This window comes from Condylostylus longicornis, unplaced genomic scaffold, assembly GCF_029603195.1.
Source record: "Condylostylus longicornis isolate FDR11 unplaced genomic scaffold, ASM2960319v2 ptg000098l, whole genome shotgun sequence".
NCBI lineage: Eukaryota > Metazoa > Arthropoda > Insecta > Diptera > Dolichopodidae > Condylostylus > Condylostylus longicornis.
Window position 1 is genome coordinate 882,853 of NW_026578066.1, and position 20,660 is coordinate 903,512.

Consider the following 20,660-nt stretch of genomic DNA (forward strand, 5'->3'; position numbering starts at 1 on the left):
TTTTTATACTGTATAACTGTTTTTATACTCAATTGAAAATTTTTATACTGTACAATGTACATAATATATGTTGGAAATTGCACATATCCTTATAAAAATTATTTACTTATGTAATTGTACATAATTGTATATATCATAGATACATTATATATCTGCATACATACAACTTCATGATTTAAGACCGTGATTTCAGAAATGCAATATACAATACAGCTGTTAAAATTCAAAAGCTGAATTGTGTTTGATACCGTATTATTGCAATTTTGAAGTCTGCGTATTTTGAAGCGTATTTCTGCTGAAGAATTTCCATAGAAATTCTTTTCTTGTGCGCTCGAATTACATTTTTTTAAGCAAAAATTCTATATTAATGCAAAATTCAGCTTATAAATGCCAATTGTACTGTAATACGATATTATTGCAATTCCGATATCGGATGTATACTTGAACGTGCATGTACATATAAAATTAATTTTAAAATTAAAATTTCGTGCTTAATATTTGTAATGCAGCAATAGAATTATGATAAAAGAATAATAGTGTAATCCTTGGTTCCAATCATATAAATTCATATAATATATTTTGAAGATTTGTTATTGTGTATAAAAAAATATAACTGCAAAGTTATAAGGTTAACTGATATATGTACATACATATGTACATAATATTCCTGATTTCAAAACTGGAAAATTAAATGTCCAACATATTTATTATATAATTTCAAATATTCAATATGTAACATTTTTATTATACAATTCTAATTTATATTGTTTTTGCAGTAATTATAAAAAAACCTTAAAAATTCCTTTAAATCTTTAAGCGGAACTGGCATTTACGAGCATGCTACCTTTGCAAATTCTGCAATTTGGATTTATCGAAATTCTGTTACTGCAATTTTGAGTTCACGGTATGTATTGTGTTACTTTAATATTGACTTGGAAATTTGTCCCATTGTCACTTCTAGATATAAAAACCCACATATATGAATTCTGTGTTTTAGGAGCTTTTTATTTGAGAAGCTTACACTACTGTTAAGGGCATAAAACTACGAAAAAAAAAACAAAAAACATTAATTTTATTTCGTTTTCAGTTTATTTGTAACAATTATTTTTGTATGATGTTCAGAAATATCTTCTGCTTTATTTTTCAACTTGTGTGGTTATTTTTTTCTTTCAATGTTTGCAGAACAAATACAGTATTTTTAATTTGAATAAAATTATTAAAATAAATTAAATACATGTAAATCTTATAATAATAAAGATGCCTTCAATGCAAGAATTTTTTTTTGATTTATTAAAAAATCAAGAACTAAAAAAAAAAAAAACGGAAAACACTTTTCACTTTTGATGAATCAGATCTTAACATAAACATTTTTGTGAAAATTAATAAAAAAAAATTTACAAGCTCTTTTCTAGCTTAATGATTTCAGAAATGCCATCGTACATTTCCTTTACAGCTTGGAATTCAGTAAGGCCCATACGACGTTTATTTGAAATATCATAAATACCGCCTTCAGCTTCTGTGTGTTCACCGCGTGTACCACGGACTTGTAAATTGTATTTACCGGCAACTTCTTCCAATTTAGCTTTGTTGGCAGCCAATTTTGGTACTTTAATATGTACTGAGGCACGAATGGTTGTACCTAAATTGGTTGGACAGAAAGTCAAGAAACCAAGACGATCGTGATGACTGAATGGAATACGTTTTTCAATATCATTAACAGCTGTAACTAAACGACGATATACTTGACCTAAATCACCACCCATTTGCATTGAGATAATACGTAAATGATCTTCTTCATTACACCAGATCAAGAATGTTTTGGCATCATTATGGTAAATACCACGACCGCTTGGCCAGAAACGGCATGCATTAGCAGCTTGTAAGAAACGATCACCTTCTTTGAATAAGAAGTGATCATCGATCAATTGTTGTTGAACAGATTTTTCCATACCAGTCAATGGATAAAATTTACCCTTTAATTCACCTTCTAAACCAGCTAAAGTGCTTGATACTTTTGCTTCCATTTCTTTATATTGAGCTTCAGTTAAACATGGATTGAATGGATAACCTTCCATTGAACGACCGCAACGTACACGAGTTGATACAACAAATTCACCGGTGGGATCAAGATTACCAAATGCATTAACATCACCAAATTCTTTTGGTGGATGTTTATCGGTTTTTTTGAAACCGGTATGGTAATCTTCAATCATTGGATCAAAGATTTCAGAGAATGTTGAATAAGCTTCAGCATCTGGAGCATAAATACCAAAACCGGAGTCAAGATTTTCAACACCAGATTGAATACAATCCAAAAGAGTTGAACCAAAAGTTGGTGTTTTTAAATTCTTCAATTTATCGAAGACTTCCTTAGTTAAATGCTTTTTCAATAATGATTTGGAATCGGATGCAGCTAATTTAGCAAATCCAGCTTCCAATTTTTCAAGTACAGCAGCATCAACCATGGTGTCGGTATTTTTTCTAAAAATAAAAAATAAAAAATAATTTATTTTAGTAAATTTGCTTTTGATTAAAAAAACAATAAAACGATGATGTCATTGAATAATTTTATTAATATTTTAATTAACAGTAAAATTTGTCATTTTAAAATTTATTTGAGTGAGAGTGTATTAAACTTATATTTTTACTTATTCTAACAATTTGTTATACGAAATATTTAGGTTTTAATATTTCATTTGTTTTTTTTTTTAAATTATAAAATTTTTGCAAATATTTTATACTTTTGAATTGAAAATTTTTTTTATTTTTTTTTTTGTACATACTTTCTTTTAATAACTTGCTGAACAGTTGAAATGGCGAATTTTCTACATGACAAAAGTTTTTTTGCATGTTTAGAAAACATGTTTTGTTTTGCTTAAATACTGGAATATAGTGTATGTATATATTTAATATTTATTGTGTTATACTTATATTATAATTATATACAAAAATAAATTTGCAAATTTTGACATCAGGATTTATCAGAATATAAAATAAGAAATTGTAAATTATTGTGCAGTTAGGTATGTTTAAAAAAAATTTTTTTTCAGGAAAATGTAATTAAAAATAACACTTTTTGTATATCGAAACATTATGATTTTGCAATTATTATAAAACGAAATTTTGTTTCTTATAATGTAATACATATTAAAAATTAAAATCGCGTGTTTATAAATCATTGGATGTTGACATACATATAGATGATACCTGGCAATACATACTATAACAAAAAAGGAATAAAGAATAAAGGAAAATTAAGGGAACAGAACAACTCATTTATTTTGGTTCTCAATGGTTTTTTTTTTTTTGAATAATTTCATAAATATATTTTTTAATACGAGTATATGTTTATGAAATTAGTGTTGAAATTTATAATTTTGTCAAAATTATATAATAAAAATTATATTAAGCGGTTCTCCTTTGTCTTACATAAAACTGTCATAATTTTACATTTTATAAGGTTCGTATATTACATTATAAATACTTTTAATAAAGTTATAATTTTAGCAGTAATGGACAGCCAGCTGTAACTACTATGATGAAATAAACATTTTAAGTAAACTATAAGAGTCTAATATGAATCAGATTAAATATTTTAATCTTCTAAAATCTAACCAATAAGATCCTATAAAAAAAAAATTAAAATTAATTTTTTTTTTGTATACTTTTTAGGAATTCAACAAAATGATATTGCAGAACCTTTCAATAGACCCTAACGAAAATTGTAAGAGATTTAAGATAATAATATGTATATAGTTGCTTATAATATATACTACGAATCGTTCTATAGCCGGTATTACAATTTGCGGTAGCAGCAATTCCGCAAGCACGAAGTACTCATCAGCTATTAAATTTTATGAAATGCAAATTATTGAAAATTAAATTCCAATTAGATTTAAAAAAAAAAAAAAAAACAGATTATACAAAAACATCATAGGATAACATAGATCATATACATAATATATGTTTGGAATATGTAAATGTTATCCAAATGAGAAAATAGTGTTAATAATATGCATAAAAAGGATTTCGATTAAAGACTTTAAAAATTTTAATATTTATATGTACATTATTGCATTAAAAACTCCTAATAGATTTTGGAAAAATTTCATTATGTACATATTTATATACATACATAAGTATACATATTAGTTCATATACATATAATGTCCTTATTTTTCATTTTTACATACAATAATTATCCGGTTTTGTAGAAAGATAACATTATTACTATTAAAAAAAAAATTTTTTTTTTTTACGCTACAAATATTCTCCTTGAGTATGTATTTAGGATAATTAAAATTATATATTTTACATACATATACACAATATTTATTATATGTGTTATTTTTATGTATATATATATATATACACACCCTTCAGAAGCGGCAGTGGCGTCACCATCTTCTTTATTTGTATTTTCAGTAGTTTTATCATTTACAGCAGCAGCAGCATTTGTATCATCACCGTTGGTTGCTGCTGCTGCCGCATCTTCTGTAGTGGCGTCATTAGCGACTTGGTCTTTTTTTTCTTTTGATGCGCACCCGCCCATTTTTTTTTTTGTTTCGTATTTTTTTTTTTTTTTAATGTGTAAAAAAAAAAATTTATGAAAATTGAATAGAATAGAAAATTATAATAAAAAAATTATTCCTATTATTTTATGTTTTTTTTGTTTTAGGTTATGTTTTTTAATTTTCTAATGATGAAATTGATTAAGACAAAAAAATTTTATAAATTAAAAAAAATGAAATTTAAATTAAAAAATAAAATTGAATTTTATTTTTTTTTTTTTGGAATTATTTTTTGGTTTGTGGTTTTGCGGTTTGTTTAATTTTTTTTTATTTTTTTTTTTTTAATATTTATTAAAATATTTTTATTTGATCACAAATTGTTGCAAAAAGGATTTTATATAATGAAAAAACAAAAAAATTTAAATTATTACAAATTAATTATGTATGTATGTATATTTTTATAATATTTTAGATTTTTTTATGAATAATATTTGAGAGTGTATATATGTATATATTATGTTAATAAAAAATTTTTTTTTGTATATTTACACACAAAGAAAGCAGTGATTTTGCTCTTATAAGAAAAATATAAAAATTTTAAAATTATCCTTAATAATTATTTTAGCGTTTTTTTTTTTGTTTTGTGTTTTTGGTTTTTTGTATTTTAAATGGTTAAAAGTTTAATTTTTTTTATGATTTACATAAAAATATTAAATTTTTTTTTGATTTTTTTTAATATAAATTAATATAAAATATATTTTTTTTTTGGTTTTTTTTTTTTTTGAATAAATGCGTTGTTCGATTATCGTTTGATTTTTTTTTTATTTAAGAATAAGAATTGTGTATGTGTGGACCATCTAATGTTGAATTAGAATCCTACTATAATCCTATATAGTAAAAAAATGTGATTTTTTTTGGCTTTTTTTTTTTTTTTTTGGTTAATTTCACTGAAAATTAATTACAAAAACTTATTCTCTAAGATTTATAAAATTTTTTAATTAATTTTTTTTTTTTGGTATTTTTTTTTTTTGTTTGTTAATCACTGTGACTATTATAAGATTATTCCATGTAGTTTTTTTTTTTTTTATTAAAAATTACAAGAGAATTAAAATTTGTTTTTTGTGCGTTTTCGTTAAAAAATTCAATTAGGTGGTGTTTTTATAAATTTTTCCAAAAAATTTAAAATAAGATTTAAAAATTTTTTTTTCTGAATTTTGTATTTCAGATTTGAAATGGAAAAATGTTGGCGTTATTTAAAAAATTTATTAAAGTTTTTATTTATTTTATTCAAAATATTTTATATATGTAAGTATGTAGTAGACGACTAGATAGACACACTGGTATATTTTTTTTTTATTTGTTTTTAGAGATTTTTTTTTCAAAAAATCGTGTTACCAAATTCCAAATTCTTATTTATTAAAAATTATACTAAATTTTAAATATAAAAATTCTATTGCTATGTTATTAATATTTTTCTGTTAAAATTTCCAATAGGATATTAGAAAGAAGAAAGAAAAAAAAAGAGAAAGGAACAAATAAAAAAATCAAGGTGTTTTTTTTTTAATTTGGTGCTTGCTGCTGGTAATTTTTTTTAATATCAATTTTTTTTTATCCTTTATTTTTTTTTTGTATATAGGGTTTCCTTTTTATATTATAATGGAAAAATTCCAATTGATAATTCTAAAATGAATAATGGAAAAAAAACACCAACTAAATTATTTTTTTTTTTTTTTATTAAAAAAAATTTTTTTTCCTTTTTATTTTTTTATTTTTTTTTTTGTATTAATATTTAATGAAAAGGTCGCGCCCAGACCCTAATACGAGCGCGCTGCCAACGAACAAACGAACGAACACACTACAATCAGGAAAATTAAAAAAGGAACTGAAAATTTTCAAAAAACTGCTCAACATATCCTGGAAATTATATCTATCTATCTATCTATCAATGTATCTCTCCGGCATTTTTGTAGTATTACAATTTTATACAAATAAATTGTATGTAATATATGAAAATACATATTTAAAGATAATATTTTTGTATTGTTGTATACAAGTACATTTTATTATGAAAAGCAAAAAAAAAGGATATTATAAATATATATATATATATATATATATATATATATATTTATATGAATTTAATTTAATAAAAAGAAAAAAAAAATAATAATAACACGAAATAAATAGAACATAATAAAGAGCACACGTTATAAAAAATAATGCGAGGAAATTACATACCGCATATACGAGAGATACTAGATAGAATATTTATATGTACATACTAAGTACATACTTATACATATTTGAAATATTATTATACATATGTACATATACATTTTATTATTTAGATAAGAAGGTTTGTGTATATAATATTTCGTTTATTGTATAAAAGTTTTTATAATTATTATATTAAATATTTTGAGTAAGGAATGATATTAAGTGTATATTAAAAGAGGCAAACAGTGGTAAGTTTTTAAGTCTCTTATGTCATAGAAATTTTTTTTTCAATATGATTTCATATGAATATGTTCATGTGTGTATATAATATTTTTTTTTAATAATATATAAATTTTATTTTATGTCTACAAATGTATGTATGGGGTAATTGTTAAAAATTAAAAAAAAAATGCTATGGCAAAGAAAAGTAGAATTAAGGCCCCGATTATTTATGTCTACATAATATGTTATGTAATTATGTAGTTTATCAAATAGTAGAGAAAAGTTAATAATTTGTATTATGAATGTCTACTTGGTAAAAACGATTATTAATGTTAACTATGTAATAAACCGATTATCAATGTTTACTCTTATAGAATACATATAGAGTTTTCTCAAAAACTAGAGTGTGCTGTATTATGAATGCTTTGCTTGCTATATATACATATAATAATTTAGATGATAATTAAATTTTTTTAATTTTAAAATTTATCGTACTTTTGTTATAGATTTTAGATTTTAAAAGTATAAAGAGAAAGAAGAGGTAGCAGTTTACAAAATAAAATTCCTGATAACTTGAATTTTTTCTGTGGACACTTATGTTTAAGACTTATAAATATATGTGATTTCTTTTAAAATATAAATTTTTAGGGAAAGCAGCGAGTTTTGAATTATTTTTTTTACAAAATGTTAAAATATAAATAACGGCGTATAAAATAATAAAACCCTAATTGTTATATATATGATTACAATAATTAAATTATTTTCAACAATTTCCCTAGAGATATAAATGTTTGCGTGTCCTTTTTACATTGTATGTATATGTATGCGTATGTGTTGTACATTTAATATAAAAAAGCGAAGTACATACAAATATTTTTTTTTTATTTTCATTTAATAGATATTGTAATTAAAATTATAAAAAAAGTAGTATTTGAAAAACATATTATATATTTTTAATCTTTAATTTTATTTTTCAAAAAAATATTAAAATTATATTTTATATAGAACAAGGATATTTTATAATTGAAATTGTAATAAATATTGTTCACTTACAAGAGAAAAAAACATATATTTTTAAATGTGTGTAGCTTGTATACATTCTTACACACAATTATTCGCATGAAATTTATTTGTATATGTGTAAGTGGACATTATAGTAAAAAAAAAAAAGAAATAATAAGTGAGAAACAAATTTACGGTACATTTGTCATTTGTAATATTAAAGTTCAATAAATAAATTTTTATTATACATATTACGAGTATATAATTATAACAGTATTATTTATATGTATACGTATAACAATTTTTGAATGTTTTTTTTTATAAAATTTATTAAAATACGATTTTTTTAAAAATAATTTAATATTAATTTTTATGTTATAATTATATTAATTATATTATAATTATATTTGTATTTGCAATAGGTATAATAAAATGTATGTAAATAATTTGTACCATTCTAGACATTTTTAAAAATTTCAAAAGAATTTGTACTATGCACTCATACCAACATAAATTATATATATATATACATAAACAAATATTACATATACAAACAAAATTCAGGATACGGAGATTACAATTATTTGTGCCACAGCATTCATAAATGTAGCAAACTTCTAACCAAAAATTTTTTTAACTTTTTTTTATAATTTGTAGTATTACATAATGCAGTATACGAGTACCTAATAATATATACATAAATTTTGTAGTAATGTAGTTTTCAAGATGTCTGCAAAAAAAATATTTATAATTGCTATTTTGATTTTAAAAAAAAACCCTATATATATGCAATTAATATTTTTTAACTGTTCAAAGTTTTTATTGCATGAATGATAAATTTAATGCATGTCCTGGCCAAAAATGCAATATACAATTAATATTATATATGTAAACATATACAAATAGATAAAAAAAAAAATAATAATAATAGCACAATTTTCTTCTGTATGCTATTTTAAAACAAAAAATAGTAAAATTATAAAATTTATCCGGTCACCTTATGTAAATAAATCTCAAATTCATATAAAATTCATGCACATTATTTACATACAATATTGACTAATAAAAAATTGTTGATCGGTCCTGTTTACTATCCGTTTAGTTCCTTTCTTATATTGTAAGTTTTATAAAAATATGTATTATGTAAAATGGAATAAATTCACATAGTATTGGTAATGCAATTTGTTGCCTTCCTTCTCATTTATAAAATTTCATAAAATATTTTTATAATTACATAATTTTTACTTCACTAACACATGTATACCTTAAGTATAATGTGAAAATATGTAATATAAGAGAAAAAGAAGAAATTAAAACAAATAAAAAAATTAAAACAAATAAGGCATTGTTTTTAACATAAGGGTGACCTTCTTCTTAATAATTATTGTAAAGGGCTGACTGATTGTTGCGCTTTAATATAAGCACAAAACAACCATGTGAAATACAAAAAAAAAAAAGGGAAGGAAAGAAAAATAAAATCTAAATATGTATAAACAGGCTATGTTAGCTTAGTCTTATAAATTTTAATAAAATAAAAAAATTTAATATTATAGTGACTATGTATGTATATTGCATATTCAATATTTTCTACGATATTTTTCTATACGATACGTAAGTTTAATCATATATAAAACATAAGTAGACATGCTGATGTAGTATACTTAAAACAATATAGGAAAATGGGATATGTTTTTTGTTTTGTACTTGGATTTTTTTTTCTATATATGTAGTTCTTCACCGCCTAGAAATTTATGCAAACAAGTGGTTAAAAATAACCTTTTCATATTTAGTTTTTGTTCCTTTATGAGTATTTTTGTTCAATTATAAGTTTAAAGGTCTTGTTATGCATGATCGGTGAAGCGAATGAAATTTTTTTAGCAAACACAAATTTTTGGTACTATGATTGACGAATTCGCTTTCGAATTTTAAACGAATGATTTTCTGTGCTTAAAGTTTAGCGAATGAAAATAAATTATTTTGAGGTTATGATAAGGCAAATTTGCATATCGTAAAAGTAGCAATATTTTGAACCCGGTGAATAAAATCATTTATTCGTTAATAATAATTTTAAATGTTATTGAATTCACCAATTACATTCGATTCATTTTTCCATGATTTAGATTTTTCATTGCTTCTTTTAATTAACTTAGTGTGCTCTTAAAAGTATGCAATATTTATGATATACTGTATTTTAATGAAAATATGTAACATGAAATTTGTTTTCACCTCTTTCAAGTGGAATTTTAAAGCTACTTTGTTCGATCTTAACTTATTTTATTAAAACTGTCATACTGTCATATAACTTTATTACTGTCATAATATTTTAAAGAATATCTAAACTTTTTTTTATGACATAAAGATTTTAATATTTAAATCTTTTTATTTTACAATAATAATGCGGGATTTATATAATAAATAAAATTATCAAGAATATAGTAATAAATTGATTAGGAACAATTAATTATCTAAAATATATTTAATGCATTAATTTCTCTTATCATTTTAATTGAATTTTATAATACGAGTATTTCTTATACATTTATTCTTTTCTTTTATTTGTACAAAAATATTATAGAAATTTGAAAATTATTACTAAGCAAAAAAAAAGTGTTCATTATATTTTTTTTTTATATCTTATTTTAGTTGCATTTTATTTAATAAGAAATTGATAAAAAAACATATACATATACATATATACATTTTTATATGTAGATGTGTACAAAATCGTATTTCTATTTGAGCTTGGAGCGAGCTTTTATACGTAGCTCTAGTCATTTTTTCATAACCTTGATAATTTTAAAAATGTTTTTTGTTCCTCTTTTTTTTTGTTTTCTGTGCTTTTTTTTTTATATAATTGCAATAATAACCTTAAAATTTATAACATAGCAATAGATAATTTTTTTATTAATATTTTGTTGAAATTAAATTAAGTATTGAAATTAGTGTTTAAAAATTTCTAGAATATTATTTTAGTTTGTTAAACAATTTTACTGAATTATAATGATAGACGACGAATTGTGAGTTAAAAAACAACTTAAAATTAAGAAGAAAAAAAAATTCAAACGATTTCGAACTTCGTAATTTTACACTTAATTCATAGGTAAGTAAAACCTAACACGTTACCGGTTTAAGTGAAATTTTATACTGAACGTTCTAATTTTTCCATTTTATTAATTATTTTATACTTATGCATTAAAAGTATATTTTTCTCTATTACTTTCCTTTGAAAATAAAAACAAAATTTCTTTTATTATTTTCTTGTTTTTTTTTTTTTTGTATTTTTAAATTATCTAAAGATTTTTTAATCAGTTTCATATCTCTTGTTGATGTTTTATTGTTTTATGATATAAAAGTATATTTGATTGAAATTCTTAACTATACAAGGTGTTTCAAATAAGGTTGTAAATAAAATTAGGGATGATTTTTTGATCAATTTTCAAAAAAAAAAAATTCAAAGTATGGGTTGGGAGTGCAGATAAAATTTTGAAAAAAATTAGTCCCAGATTTTTATATACATAAATGCAAATAGTTTCGGAGTTGTACAACATATATTGTAACAATTAAACCCCTTTTTTTTAAATTATCTATTCTAATAATTAATTATATTTTAGTCTTTATTTTTTAAGAAAAAGTTATATTTAAAATGAGAACGCATCCCCAACCGCCATGTGATTTTTTACTGGAAATTAATCAAAGAATCATCTCTGAAATTATTTGCAACCTTATGCGAAACACCTTCTATAAGTACGGTTCGAGTATATAATAGATTTTTTAAAAAGTAATAAGTAATAAATAAATAGATAAGTATGTACTCTTTTAATTTATTTTCTTTTTTTTTCTTATGTTACTGATGGAATAAAAATAATGCAACAATTTTTAATTTTATTTAAGTTTACTAAATAAATAATGAAAATTTTTAATATAAAATTATTAACCTCCTAAAAATATCATGTGTTATATTTTTTTTTTTACCATATAATTTGCTAGTGTTCCAACATTGCAAAAAAAGCATTACCTATAGTAAATTAAACAAACCGCATGTAGAACAAACCACACTCTATATTTCACTCTAAAGACCAGTGTTATATTGCTAAGTACTCTAAAGACCATGCAATATGTCGCTACACGAAATTTCACAAAAAAAAATTCGAGAATTTTTGGATCATCTTAAATAGTTCTAGAGCCCTTATAAACGTATATATTATTCTTATGTTTAAACAGTACTATGAGAATGATTTCACATCAATTAGATGCTATTTTCATACTTTTCGTCTATTTGTCTCATATTTTAACAATTTTTATTTTTTTTGTAATGTTAAAATTTTGCCACTATAATTTCATAATATAATAAATTTTAATAATACCGTACAATAAGCAGTCTGTAAACCTCATAACCAGTATTTTAACAATTCATAAGATTTACCAATTAAAAAAACAGCTTATTTTTAATTCTAAAGGAAATTTAAATTGGTTTAATAATAGAAAAATAAGGGTTGACCAAATTCTTCAACAAAAATTTAAAAAAAAAATATATATATATATATATATATGAATTTTTTATCTAACTGAGTTTTTTTTTAACTACCCACTTTTGTTAAAAATAGAAATATTGAAAATGAAAACAAAAATAACAATTTCTTATTAATAAACAATAAACATGCTATGTATACTTTAATGGGCTTGTATGGACATTCATATTGCATGCATATATGTATATTTTAAAATATACCCGCATAACTATTAAATACTGCTTTAGAGTTGAAAATAATATTTAAACAGTTACCCCAATGTGTTCATCAAAACGTTTTCTAATTTGCAAATGGATATTATATTAAATGGAAGTTTATAAAAACAAAATGAAATTTGATTCAATTATTACCGTAATCATAATTTTTAAAAATTTCTTATCAAATAATTGGGGGCATTGTGAAATTTATTTAACAAAATGAAATTATGTTTAATAAATAGTTAAGTAAATGTGAGGAGTAAATTCTTGTCTTCGTTCTAAGTTGTATATTTTTGTCTGATTACCAGTTAACCCTTATATTTCAGAGACTGAGAGTTTCCGCTTCACAATACATTAGAAATTTAAATTAAATTTTAAGAAGTTTTGAAATTACAATGAAGTACACAATATATTTGTACATGTAGAGTAATTTCTCGCATGAAAAATAGAACTCATAGGAAAAAATCCGATACACCTATAATATGTAAGTCGCTAAAATTTTTAATACCATTTCCTCATTTTAAGTTATAAAAACTTCGCTAAACGTCAATTTCATATTAATCATTTTGCTTAAATTCGTATTAATATTCAGTCCCAAAGACGACCTTATAACCGAGGGATACCTATATATATGGAGCTATTATTTCCTTAATAATTCAATATAAAATTAGTATATACACATATATTTATGCATATATACCGGATAATGACTAAAAACATGTTTTATTTATAAATTTCTTAACCTATAATAACAAAATTTTTTTTTTAAATAAAAGTTCAAGAATTTTTCATATTTTAATTACATATCTAAGTATTCATACATGTGTATGTATGAATAACGATGTCATAAATTTTCCTATAATATGTAAAAATTTTAATTAATTATCAATAGGATAACAGTTGTCCATTTTCTTACATACCTAATTTCTTTCAAACCTCTACATGTTACATACACATGCATGCGTATGTCATATGTAGAGGTATTAAAAAAAAAGTAATTACGATATTATGGAAAAGGTTATTTATTAGGACCTATTACAATTTTTTTATAGAAATTCTCATGAAATATTCTAAAATATTCTTTATATAAATCATGTTTAACCCATTACCGGTATAAATATTATTTAAGTGAAAAATGAATAATTATATTAAATATGTATATGTATGCAGGTATGTACGTTTACATAAATAAGCTATAGGACATTAAAAATCATTAAGTTTTTTAAATAATTTACAACCGCAAAACGAAGAAAAACAATAATAATAAAAAAACAAAACAGCAAAGAAAAAATTACACTCATACTTCATTTTTTAAGGAAAGAAAAAAAAAAAAACAAAAAAAAAATTACGTAACGCAATTTTTTTTTCTTCTTTTCTTTTTCATTCTCATTCCATATTTTTTTAAAAAATTGTCCTTGAATATTTTTTTCATTTTTTGTTGTGTTTTTATTTACATTCATATACATACATACAAATTTATATTTTAAACAGTAAAACTTATATTTTTACTACTTATTTTTCTTATGCTTATTTAAGCATGGATATCAATCTGATTACATAACTAAGGATTTTTGAATGACAAAGGAAAACATGAAAAAAAAAACCAGAAAAAAAAAAACAAATAATAATTTTCTTTTCTTTCCTTTTTTTTAAGGATCCTACTAAATTATTTACTTTACAAGGTCATTTTTATTATGTAAATATTATGGATAAGAGAGAAGAAAACAAATTATGGAAAAAAGGAAACCTAAAATTAAGGAGTAAGAAGAAGAAACAAAAAAAAAAGATAATAATAATAAAAAAAAGCATTTGGGAATTTTGCATGTGATGCAAATTTTATACCTTATAGTAGTTAGGTACACAACAGCAATAAAAATAATAAATGAATATTCAGATTTAAATTCCAAGTATAAATTTTGTAAATAAAAATAGATACAACAATAATAATGTATGCAAATTTATTTCCCTTATATACATACAAATATGAGTAAGTAAGCATAACAGTTTTCCATTATATAAGTACAGACAGGTAAATATGATACGAAGTAATTGTGTACTTTATATTTACTTTAATATTTTATTATAAATATTCTCCAAGTATTTGAAATAGAATTTTAAATGTAATAAAAAAAAAAATATAGTTTATTAAAAAAAAAACTAATTTATTCAAAAGATTTTAATCTGTTTTTAATGGAGAAAAACAAAAAATTGTAATTTGTTTACGTGCACAATTTTAATTTTTAACTAAAGAAGAAATTGTGTTTCATTTCTTATCGTTTAATGTTATTGGAAATATTTTTAATTAAAAATGTTATTAAAATTTCAATTTTCATAATAAACAAATAAATTTATATTTAATTGCTCTTTGAATATATTGCATTATATGTATGTACAGAATTTATTCAAAAATTCGGAAGAAATTGTCAAAAGAATGCAAACATTAAATTCATATTGTTTATACTGTCAATTGATAAAATTGTCTTGTCAACTGTTTATGACAAGGAACAATTGTACTTTTTTGATAAAAATAGGTACATTAATATAAAAAATTAATTAAAAAATAATTAAAAATATTAATTTAATAAGAAATTGAACAATGCAATTTAACAGAAAATACTCGAACCCCGTACCTATGTTACTACCGATAACATTACACAATCGCAAATACCGCCTTATATAAAATAAAATGCATTTTTTTTTTATTATACATACCTATACCTATTAATTATGTAATTTATTATTATAATACTTAATAATATCAAAATAAATTTTAATTTAATCACAAAGTATTTCCTTAAAATTGTCTTCTGTTTTGATAAGAAGTTCATTTTTCGTTTTTCAGCATAAGTACTTAATGTCTTATAATAGATTACGCTTATAAGTACTTATACATTCGTTATTTATCCGTCATTTACAAAAATAAAGTTTCAAGTACATTATGATAACTTTTATTAACTAAAAAAAATTGCCATACTATTTAAGTACGTATTTAATATCGAAGCCGTAAAAGTGCTTGTACATCCGTAAAATTATTAATGTCATTTTATTAAAGTTTATAATTTTTATTGACACAAGAAATTCGATTCGATATTTCTTTTTTCCATGTCGTACTATTAAATATGGAATTTTCTTAAATTAAATGGTTGTAGTTCAAAATAAATAGTGTAGGTGCTACAATATGTGTATACACTTGAATTACAGCTTAAGTAAAGGTAATTTGAGACTATTGAAATATTATTTACATTTTTTTAAATTCTTTTTTAAATTTGTATATGTATGTACGTATACATAAAGAAAAGGTGTTAAAGATGACATATTAAGAGTAAACACAATATAAAGAACTATGTATAAGTATATTTTATGCATATGTAAACTCTCATCCATACACAAAATTTTAGTATCCAATATCGAAAAAATTCCTAATAAAACAATGAATTTCAATTGTTGGTTTCTTTTCATTAGAAAAACACAACGGCAAAGAGCTATAAAATTTGAAAATTAAGTGAAATTTAAGCACATACTGTACTTAAATTTGAAATAAATGTTCTATAGAAAGATTTTAATTTCTATGATTAATTTTTATATTATTATCTAATGACATTATATATAGGTATGCATAAGTATAAGCAAGTACATTTTACTATGTATTCCATTAATCATTTTTTATTTGCAGTTCATTATTCGCATCCACCCCCCTTTTTCAATTAAAATAAAAAAAAAAAAACAATGCATAAGTATTTATATAATTTCTAATAGAAGAAGAATACCCATTAGATAATTTTTATGTAGTTAAAATTGATGAGAAAATTTACGACGACATCGAGTTTAAAAAAAAAGATAGAAACAAAAGTACTTACTATACAAATGTATGAAATATTTTGAACGAACGGAAACATTTAATTAAAACGCTTTCATATTATTTTAATGTATGGTCTCAGTCATACCACCTAATATTTTCATTGAATTTGGTTTATATGAGTACATACTACATATATTATGAAGCTAAATTTTAAAATGTATTTTTGTATGAATGTACTTGTTGTTTGTAGATTTAGTTGCTAGCTAAACAATTCTAGGTACAATATTCGTTTGAGAATTACCAGAATAAAAACAAGCAAAGTAAAAAAAAAAAACAGAAAGACAGCACAAAAATTGACAAAGTTAGCAAATTTTTTTTTTATTTACATTATTTAAATAAACAAATAAATGCCTACATATACTTGTGGAAACAGATTTGATAAATTACAAATAAATAAATACATGTGGAGCTGTATGTATGTATATGTATATAGGCCATAGGGTAAGAAATTGTTATTTTTAAGAAAGAACAATAAAAATGAAATATAATTAAAGAGAGAGACAAAAAAAAAAAACGATTAATCCTATAAAATTCGTAAAAGTTTTCTTTTTCACAATGAAAATATCATTGGGCTTTAAGATTCCTAAATTAAAATAATCGGCTAATGTCGGTCACTGCACGAATATGCTTGTACATCTAAATATTCATTTGGAATTTTTTTTAAATATTTTTTAATTAAGCGATTGAAATATTTGTTTAACAAAAAATTAATCGAAAAATTATAATTTATTTAAATAAAACTAAGGCTATTTCGACTTTTCGGCAATCAGTAATTGGACTGTGTCAGGTTGAATACTTTCATTGCAATTAAAATAGTGATTTTTCGAGCAGAAAAGAATCTGTATTTTAAATTATATTTGATTAATATAATTTTACATGGTGTATGGAAAAATTAACTATAGAGTGTTCTTATTAATTGAGTCCACTATTTTTTTAATTTTTAAAGAGTATGTAAAAATTTAAAATACTAAATAACAATTTTTACTACATATAAAATAATTCACAGAATCGAAAAATTATATGTAGGTATTAAAAATATTAAAAAAATTATTTGCTTTTAAAAATTACAGTAAACCACCGGCACCATAAACATTAAAAAAAAAAAATTTTATTTTATCTAAGTATTATTTAAAATAATTAAATACTAAATTACTTTCATTTTTCAAATAATTTTCAATCTAATTATAAATCCATTTCAATTAAATTTTTAATGCGTGCATGTACAAACAATAAAAAAAAAAGTAGAATTTTATGTATGCATACACTTTTAGTACGCAAATACGTAAATACATACATATTGTATTTAGAACTGAAAATACGTGCACATATATATGTATTATATAAATTATATACGCATAGATATTTAATGTATAACCAAACTATATTAAGACCCAGAGCCAACAATATTAAATGAAAACCTAGGACGCGTAAATAGTTTAGTAAAATATTTTTATATATACATAATTATGTATCTACCTTTCATACATATATACATTGTACATATTCGTAAATATACGTTGTATATAAATATCTAGATACAAACATTCAAGCATATTATATATAGCGACTATTAAGAATGAGAAAAAATTTTTGGGGAAAGTTTCTATTTTTATCTTTTTTTTTTATTTGATTTTATTTTTTTACTTAAGCTGGTGATCTTCTTCAGGGATATTCTTCACGTAAGTATAACACTTTATACCACAGTATAATGGATAGTAAAATGAAAAAGAATGTGATCAGTTCCGAAGCAAAAAAAAAATTAATTAAAGTAAATTTGATAAAATTTGATTTTGCTACGGTACTGCTGTAAATCTTTAATTTGTACATGCAAATAAAATCGAAATTTTTCAGCCAACGTTTAAGAATGGAAAGGCATTCGGGTATTTACGTACATACGTACGTATATTACTACCCCGTTCGTTTAAGCTTTAAATCACGATTTGCTGTAGAATTCGACGGTTTACACTTATTTTATTTAAAATAATTTTAGCTACATATTTATATTAGGAATGAATTTATCAAGTAAAAAATTTAATTTGCAAAAATTTTCTATTTTTTTCAATAAAATTTTTATCATAAAATATTTAAAATTTAACATGTAACTATGTAGGTTACTATGTAAAAATTAATGTGGGGAAAATTAAAATTTTTTTCTTTTTGGTGAGGATTGAACATAAAAAAATTTACAGTTAACACTGAATATCCTTTATTATTTTTAAACATAATACATAAATGGACAAAATCAAATAATTTTGTTATAATTTACAGTTTTCTTTTATATTCTGATAACACTTGCTTGCCGGCTCTTTTCGGCTTGCTTTTTATTTTTTCTTTTCATCCAATACTATTAAAAAAAATGCACAAATTTTATTTTCTAAAAAATAATTATTTCTTATTTTTATATTTTTGTATTTAAATAATTTTTTATTTCTAATTTAGAAAAAATAATTTAAAATAATCGTCACCACTTTTCAAGAAAAAAATTTTAATTTTCATTTTTATAAATTGTTTTCATGCAAGTTACATAATCAAAATCGCTATAAAAATCACTCAAAAATTTCGCTCTCAAACACTTGACCGCAAAAAATTCAAAATTTTTTCTCAAAATATGTAATATTGAAATTTGAAACTATTATTAATCCATTTTGAATATAATTTTTCTTTTATAATTAATTATAATAAAAATATTATTAAATATTTTATTTTAAAACTTTTAATTCTTTTTTTTTTTTATTTTAAATTTTGCCGCTCACCTTTTGATCAACCGGAGAATTCAACTTCTAACGAAACAATAATTTGAATGTTTTTCTTTTCTTATGGCGATACCTCTGTTTAGCCGAGAATAAAAATTACACAACATAACAAAAATATACATAGAAAAGTACAGCCATACAGTCACACAAACATTTCAAACATCAGAAATTTTCACTCACATTCAAAATAACATTATTGGTATATAAATTATTTCCACTCAAACATTTTTATAATACATAATACAAAATGTATTAAAATTCCTCCCGCATGATTCTCCCGCTTATAAAACTATTTTGTATGTATGTATGTATTTTTTTTTATATAAATTTTTTTCAATCGTTTTACATACATACATATGTGTTTTTATTAAGTCCCGGGCAAACTGTAATGAATTAGTTTTGCTTAAAATTGTGAATACGTTTATTTTTTTTTAGAAAAACTAAGATTAAGTAAAATAATACCAAAATTTGTGTGTGTTCAATTAGTTGTTATACTTAAGCTTTTACATGGTAACATGAATTAGAGCTAAAGAATAAGGTTAACATTTTATAATTACATTACATTAAATATAATATGAAGTGTAAAAACATATTTGGGGTTTTTTCTGAGTATCAAACCACTAAGTTATAGTGATAATTATCAAAAAAGTTCGGTATTATAGTGATTTTCGGTATTTATAGTGATTATCAGTGAAAGGTCGTGTTTTTGCAACTTTTATGATAAATACAAGTATCACTTAGTGATTCATTCGATACTCAGAGTAAGCTGTTTTTGTTAATACTATGAATTGCAGTTTTTATTTTGAACTCCTATTTTCACTACAATTGCCTGGAACATTTTTATACGGTCCTATACAACAAGAACAAAAACATACTTTTAAATTATGATGAGTGGTTGTGTTTAATTGTGGTTTGTGTAAAAACAAGTTTAATTCAACAAAATATTAATGAATTTTATTTTTAGAAAAGAAATGGAACTGCATATTATAATGATTTGTAGTAGCTTGATACATTTTATAAAATTAAGGTATACAATAATTTAACTTTTCCAATTTTCTATTAGCGTAATAAAGCTAATAGAAGTTTCAATTCGCTGACGATTACAAGCATTTTTGTTTAAACAACGGTTTTCTTCTCGTAAACGTAAACAAACGTTTCACTAATTTAGATCTCAATGTTAGATCAAATGAATTACTGAGTTTGCTTACCATTTCAACATAGAATGACAGATGACAAAATATCTATATTTAACAAATATGAAATTTAATATGAAATGCAATAATTAATTTCACGTTTTAAATCTGCATATAGTTTAGAAAATATAGTTTTGAAAACTTTATTTAACTTGTTTCTTGTGATTTGATTTAAAA

The 20,660-nt window shown here is 22.2% G+C and overlaps 1 protein-coding gene across 2 annotated transcripts; it reads right to left on the reverse strand.

Annotated features, from left to right (window-relative positions):
• Nucleotides 1-1,066: 1,066 nt before the first annotated feature.
• LOC129613980 (arginine kinase 1) lies at nt 1,067-19,446 on the reverse strand. Of its 2 annotated transcripts, none has more exons than XM_055528341.1 (2): nt 19,291-19,446; nt 1,067-2,481 (listed from the first exon to the last, which is right to left on the reverse strand). In XM_055528341.1, exon 2 carries the CDS (start codon nt 2,463-2,465, stop codon nt 1,395-1,397), a length of 1,071 nt encoding a protein of 356 aa, XP_055384316.1. In that variant the 5' UTR covers nt 2,466-2,481; nt 19,291-19,446; the 3' UTR covers nt 1,067-1,394. The 2 variants fall into 2 exon arrangements, with proteins under 2 accessions (XP_055384316.1, XP_055384315.1); XM_055528340.1 differs by lacking the exon at nt 19,291-19,446 and adding an exon at nt 4,377-4,532.
• Between the last annotated feature and the right edge of the window lie 1,214 nt (nt 19,447-20,660).

Bases quoted from the DNA above. Each gene is read 5' to 3' on its own strand.
- LOC129613980 (XM_055528341.1), bottom strand. From the start codon at position 2,465: ATGGTTGATGCTGCTGTACTTGAAAAATTGGAAGCTGGATTTGCTAAA.